Source organism: Dendrobates tinctorius, unplaced genomic scaffold (assembly GCF_039654945.1).
Source record: "Dendrobates tinctorius isolate UK_male_01 unplaced genomic scaffold, ASM3965494v1 ptg000203l, whole genome shotgun sequence".
Classification (NCBI taxonomy): Eukaryota; Metazoa; Chordata; class Amphibia; order Anura; family Dendrobatidae; genus Dendrobates; species Dendrobates tinctorius.
The window spans coordinates 25,695,634-25,702,661 of NW_027361870.1; the positions used below are offsets into that span (position 1 = coordinate 25,695,634).

General features: G+C 45.2%; 1 protein-coding gene across 1 annotated transcript; it reads right to left on the reverse strand.

Moving 5' to 3' along the window:
* Positions 1–557: 557 nt before the first annotated feature.
* Positions 558–3,243, reverse strand: LOC141057336 (uncharacterized). Its single transcript, XM_073553902.1, has one exon. It carries the CDS (start codon positions 2,935–2,937, stop codon positions 1,141–1,143), a length of 1,797 nt encoding a protein of 598 aa, XP_073410003.1. The 5' UTR covers positions 2,938–3,243; the 3' UTR covers positions 558–1,140.
* Between the last annotated feature and the right edge of the window lie 3,785 nt (positions 3,244–7,028).

Below are 7,028 nucleotides of genomic sequence, written 5' to 3' on the forward strand. Positions count from 1 at the left end.
GGAAAATCGCATTTTAAATTCCCGTGATTTTCTCGCGGAAAAAGTAGCATTTTACAAGCGTAATTAGCTTGCAAAATGCTGGCATTTTCCAAGCGATCTGTAGCATAGCTTGGAGAACTGATTGACAGGTTGGTCACACTCGTCAAACATAGTGTTTGACAAGTGTGACCAACTTTTTACTACTGAGGCCGCCTATGCAGCATCAGTAGTAAAAGATAAAATGTAAAAAATAATTAAAAAAAATAAAAAATGGTGTTATTCTTACCTTTCGACGTCCCGCGCAGCCTTCCCGCCTCTCTCCATGCTCTCGTTCCCAGTAATCCTTTGCGAAAATGACCGCGATGACGACCGTTCTCGCGGGATCACAACGTCTCGCAGTAATTCGCTATGCCGTCGCGTGAATGATCGCGAGACTTCGCGATCCCAAGAGAACGGACGTCATCGCGGGCATTTTCGCAAAGAATTACTGGAACCGGGAGCGTGGAGAGAGGCGGGAAGGCTGCGCGGGACGTCGGAAGGTGAGAATAACAATATTTTTTATTTTAAATTCTATTTTTTACAGGGATATGGTACCCAGAGCCCGGAGAACAGTCTCCTCTCCTCCGGACCGTGGGTACCGTCTGCAATTGTTCTGCTTACTTTTCGCATGGTGTGCACAGCCACATGCGATAAGTAAGCAAAACAATGCATTCCTATGGGTGCGGGATTGCCGCGATTCCGCAAAATTAATGAGCATGCTGCGCTTTTTACCGCGAAGTGATTCCGCCGCGGTAAAAACTGCAGCATTAGCACAGCATTGCGGAATCCCATAGGAATGCATGGGATGCTTATTTTTCGTGGCAAAATCGCGCGGTTAATACCGCCGCGGAAACGCGAAAAAAACACCACGTGTGAACTCAGCCTTACTCTAGAAAAAAACTTCCTTGAAATCCAAGACAACACCTTACGATTTTTACACAATTAATACGATATTTTTTTTCCATAAACCTAGAAAACCAGGAGCGCTCATTGATGTTTTTTTTGCCTTAGTAATGCTTACATATGTGCAAAACCAAAGAAATGCAAGACTATCTACAAAGCGAACTTTAGGAAACATACTTACTACAGCTATTGGCGCATACGTGTATATGGGCAGTAAGGTCACCTGTAGTCATTGCTTATTGCTTTATCCCCCTTTTGATCTGGGACCCAGCAGTAATTATCTGTCGCACTTGGTTGCTTCTCAGTCTCATTTTTTTTTGCGTTCCTCTTTTTGTGACATAAAACCCCTGTGATGATTATCATGACTAGCAGCACAGCGCAGGCACCTATTACACTCGCTAACAGCACTGTATTGTGGCCGACCTCATGACCACCACTTGTTACCTGATTAACAGAGCTATTACCAGAAAATATGTCAGATTCTCTTGGCATGTGGGTGGTCATCATTATCTGTCCCCTTTCTCTTTGATCCTTTAAATCCATAGTGGCATCTCTAAATTCTGAAGTAGGTTGGTCAGGAGTCGGACTACTGCTGGTGGCTTCTTCTGGTTCAACTCTTTCATTGATTTCTCCACTTGTAAAAGCTTCAGCGTTGTGTTGCATTGGAATACATGATATGTAATCAGATGATAATAACATTCCCTTTGGACAAGAGCAACCATAACTCCCATCGGTGTTGTGGCAGTAGTAGGCACATGGGGAGTGAGTGCACTCATCGACATCCAAACATGTGGTATTGTCACTGCTAAGGGTGTACCCGGAATGGCAGATGCAGCTATATGACCCATTTGTGTTGAGGCAGCTTTGAGAACAATTGGAGTGGAGACATTCATCGATATCGATGCAGAGTCTTTCTTGCTGTCGAAATCCAGTATTACACTTACAGTAGAAACTTCCCAAAGTGTTGATACATGTCTGGCTGCAAGGTCTGGTCAAGCATTCATTGACATCAATGCAGTTTGCTTTGTTTGTTGCCAACTCAAAGCCGCTAGAACATGAACACGTAAAGCCATTTTGGTAGTTTATACATTTTTGCTCACATGGGTTAGACTGGCAGTGGTCAGGGTAAACACAGGACACCAAGTCAGATGCCAACACATACCCATCTTTGCATCTACAGGAGATGGATTTGTTTTGTGGATATTCGACACATTCATGTTCACATCCACCATTATTGTACTTACAGCCCAGTTCCTCAGAGGCACAAAAAGGTCCATTTGATTTCTTGTCTGAACGAGAATTTCCCCACTGATAAACATTAGTTTCATTAGAGTGTAGACAAATTAGCCAAGGTCCAGTATGTGTTCCAATGTGACCACATGACACTGAAGCTAAAGAGCCATGTGGGACTAAGTCCAGAGAAGAACTCTTGAAGCTAAAAGGGGTGTCATATTCAACATATCCGGGGCCAGCAAGAACAACCCGCTGGCACATTCCTTGGAAGTTAAATTTGCAGATATAGCCATCAGCCTTAAAAGAGCATAGTTCATCAGTCCATTTATAATTATCCGGGGAGTCCTTCTGCAATTTCATGCTCACGCACTTTTCCCTGGTACAAGTCCCTTTTGGTTCAGTCAACCAGTTAGAGAAGTGACTTTCCTTTGCATGCTGAGTATCTGTGATCCATGAAAACCCTCTTAAAGCTTCATTTCTGATAACACATGATTTCAGCTGCAATCCAATCCAAAGCTTTAATGGACGCGTAAATGGCGTGGCGTTGATCAATTTCCTAAGTAAACTGTAGACATGTTCGGCTTCTTCTTCACTTTGTATGGTCAGAAGGTTACCTCCTCTGTTAACACATTCCGTGCTTGCTTCAGAAAATTTTTCCTGGCTCAGGTGGACAAAGTAACAGGCATTAGTAAAACAGATGGCTTCACTTTGCTCTTTCCCAGGTATTGCAGATGAGACCAGTAAAGATACCATAAAGGTAAGTACTGATAGTGAAGTGTCCATTCTTTTTCTGTTCTCCTTTCTTTGATGGTGCCTTCTCACAAAGAAAATGATGAGATTTGTACAAAGTCCAGCGTAGTTAAGAAGGGGGTATGAAATTAGAAATGTATATCCTTCTTCCTATAGTAGAGGTCCGCTCGCATCCTGTGTTGTCGTTGATCCTATTCTTCTTGAAGTAACACAACTTCCTGTACGCCGCTGCCCTGCAATTGTTTTCCTTACTCCTCAGAGCTGTTATTTTCGATTGTGTTCAATAAAAGGAGATATTAAAGTTAAAAGACTAAACCGCTCCTCCGTTTCCTCTTAATGTTTTTCCAATAATTTACTTAGCTAAGAATAAGACGTCTGAAGTCTGGGACATTTAGGATAACATGTAAAATATTCCCTAAATAAGTCTAAAGATGCATCTGGTTTTTTTTGTACGACTGGGAGGATGAGAAAATAACACTGGGCAGCTTTACAAGTAATGCCATGCATACATCACATGCATATTTTGACTTCACAATCTCTAAATCAACTTCTAAGTTACTTCCATCAAGGCTGGGTCATGAGAATATAAACTTGATCCATTTTTTACCCATGGTGTTGACTTGAGATGAAGTAGCTATGCAACACAACCAAACAAACTCTCTTTTTTATGCTTTGTAATTTGAATTTTTTTGTCGGATTGTTCAGACATTCTGACTTAAAGGAAAACTTGAGATTTCATGTATTTATTGTAAAATGGGGAACCATGCTATATTCTCATATACATGAGTTTAAGATACAGGGGTAGACATACCGACGTAGGCCCAGAGGTAGAGCAGGGCACTTGCATGGGCTGCTTATATTGAGGGTAATCTAACCTGCCGCTAGGAACAAAAAAATCTGGGGGGCACATGGTCAGATTACCCTAATCATTGGTAGTGTGCCGGGCAGGAAGCATTCTTGTATCTCCTTTGCTTACACAAGAAAATGGCAATGAGGCCACAGGAAACCATGTTCGGTTCCTGCCTGGCACTCTCTCTATGAAGCAGGCATGCACGGTGTGATAACGTCAGTACGCCGCCAGCATCATTTAGAAAGTACCCGGCAAATAGAGCAAAGAAGCATCCTGTTAGGGAACCTCCAGAGAGGTGAGTGCTTTTTTTAACACACTGGAGAAAGCATGATGGGAGGTGGGATGGGAGTAAGGGGAGGTAAAGGATAGCGTCAGGAACTTATCATGAATAGGGGGGATGGAGGAGGATGGGGAAGGGCACTATCGGAGACTTAGGGTCCCGTTACATTTAGAGATGCACCAGCGATCCTGACAACGATACGACCCGGTCAGGATAGCTGGTGCACTGCTAAATGGTACCTAGTGCGCTGCCAAACAGGCAGATCTCACCAGCGACGCAACAGCAATCCAGCGATGCTCGGCGGTCATTCTTACTTGTCACACGGCAGCGATGATGACAACTTCTGCCTGTGTCTACGCGTCGCTAGTCGGCGCCAGCGGGACGCCAACGAGGAAGAAATGGCCCAGAACGTTCGCGCGCGATCAGCGATATCTAGCGGGGGGGCCGATTGGAGGTAAGTGTCACCTGTAACAAGATCGCTAGCGATATCGCTGTTGCGTCACAAAATCGTGATGCTTTAGCGATATCGCTAGCGATCTTGCTATGTGTACATGGGTCGCCCTCCCAGGGCCGTGGGGTACTCGGTTCCGGGCCGGTGTCAGTGGGATGTGTCACAGCAGCGGTGACCCGGTCCGTTGCCCTGGGCGCCCAATTAATAGGGGAAGTTGAATGGTGGTGGAATGTAGTTAAATTAGTAGTTTGTGATGCCACCAGTGGTGTTCGGCAAGTGAGGTGTTAAGCCGACACTGCTTGCAGATCCTCTGGGGCTGGTGGTGTGTTGCAGCCAAGATGGTGAAGCTCCCCACAGGTGAAGCTGTAGCCCCAGGGCAGTGTAGATGTGGAATTAGAGGAGAGGCACAATCGGTGTAGAAGCCGGTAACCAGATGTAGCGGTGCTGTGTGCGTTGGCGCAAGAATGAATGGAGGACACCAGGGCTTGTAGTTCCAAAGCTTTACTCACAGTCTGTAGTACACACAGGTGCCTGCCTCCGTGCCGTGTCCTCCGGGTCAGGGACTCCAGGCAAGATGGAATGCTCCCTTCCAACACTCCGCCAACATGTGCCTTTCTGAACGTCTCCTCTATAGCGCCTTTAAGTGTGAAGTAATCCAAGTACTGAGTTACACTAGAGTGCCTCCTGACAGATGTTGCCAAGAACTCTACTTGTACGGCAGGCAGCTGTAGCCTGCTTCAGGGACTCCTTACTCCTGAATCCCGGCTCTCTATCCAAGCTGCTGTTGTGCCCCCAAGTCTTAGATGGGAGTAGTGCATTTACAGCCCACTACTCCACCGGTGTCTGCTACAGGACCATTAGCATCCATACAACCTCGGGGACCGGGCCCCGGCCTTGCGCTTAGAACTTCTAGGCAGGGTTCTCTCCTAACCCACGTCCTCTCTGTTCCCTTTTACTCCTTTGTTCGTACTAATCTCTCTCTCTTATGGAAGATCAGGTTTCAGTTCAATGTCTTTCTCCTTCTTTCCTTTCCCGTGCCAGCAGACCCAGGCCAGGTCTGCTGCAGCACCTCCTTCCTCCATCCCTCTCTCCGGGATCTTCTTTCCTCACTCTTCTCTGAGTGGCTTCCTCTCTCAGACTGCCCTACTGTCTGACTGACCTGTAATTCTAAACCTTCCCACTCTTTTATGTATTCTCAACTCCACCCGCCTCCCAGCACGTTTAGTGTTCCAAGCAGGGAGCCACCAGAGGTGCTCTGCAACACTCCAAGCAGGGAGCCGCAATGTGGCTTTGCTGAACTACTGTGCTGTGTGGGATGCAGATGTTGGAGTGTGGTCAGGAGCCTCCAACTTACCTGATGGTGGGGCACCACACCTCAGGAGGAGGTGCAGTACCTCTGTGGCGACTGAGCCTCAGGGACGCCACATAAAGCCCCCTTTATAATGAACTCGGGGGTGGGGATGTTAAGTGCCTTTATAGTGTCTTCTCACACACCCCAATTCATTATGATGCTATCAGGGACTTTTAATGACTTGTTGGGGTGGGCGAGAATGGTAAGTCACACATAGCATTCTGCCGCACCCTGAAATCATTATGGTGCTGTCAGGCTAACAATTAATTGGAGGGTGAGCGAGGAAATGGTAAAGGGGATCGGGCACTCTATAATGCATTGGGAGATGCTATTGGACTTATAATGAAGAGGGAAGTGGATGACGTTACCTAGGGATTTATATTTATTTAGTGGGTGGGTGAAGATGCTGTCAGGGACTAAATTTATATTTATTGGGCAGTGGAAATTATAGTTAATGGAGGCATAGTGCTGACTTAGCAATTTAGATTTTGAGTTGTGCGCTGGTAATTTTATATTAGAGGTGTGATTAGTATTTGTATTGTAGAGGCACGGTGTGGGGGATTTTATAATCAGCAGGCAAATGTATATATTATGACTTTGTTATTTTCAGTCCTGCTGTGATCAGTGTGGCAAGATGAGTCGTAGCTGGAAGATGTCGACATGAAGGTCTGACCAGCCAGAGAATAAAGAACAGAAAACGACTCTAATCAGATGAGACATCAGTGGTCACTGGATGCATATATTATTCTTTATTTATACTCTAGGACTTGCATTAATACTGTTGTTTGTAAAAACAGCCTCTCTTAGGCTACATACACACATTCATGTGAAATGTACATGTACTGATAGATTTTCTTTTATTGGACAGCACATGAGCCCATAAAGTTTTATAAATCCATTGACACATCCATGAAAATCAAGGATATGAGAATGAGATCTGCAAAACTCAGAGTATGTCCTATTGTGATCCAATTTTGAGGATTAGAATAGGACATACTCAATTGTTCTGTTTGCTGTCCAAGAAAAAGTCAGAACACTGAGGCTTCAAAAATGCACGTCGGGTCAGGAGGATGAGCTGCCAGTCAAACAAGCCTCCTGCAACAACTGTCCATGGTGTATGGGCAGCTTATGCGTTCCTATGATAACACTAAGCTCCCACAACATGGTAAAAAGTATTTGCAGAGGGACAAAA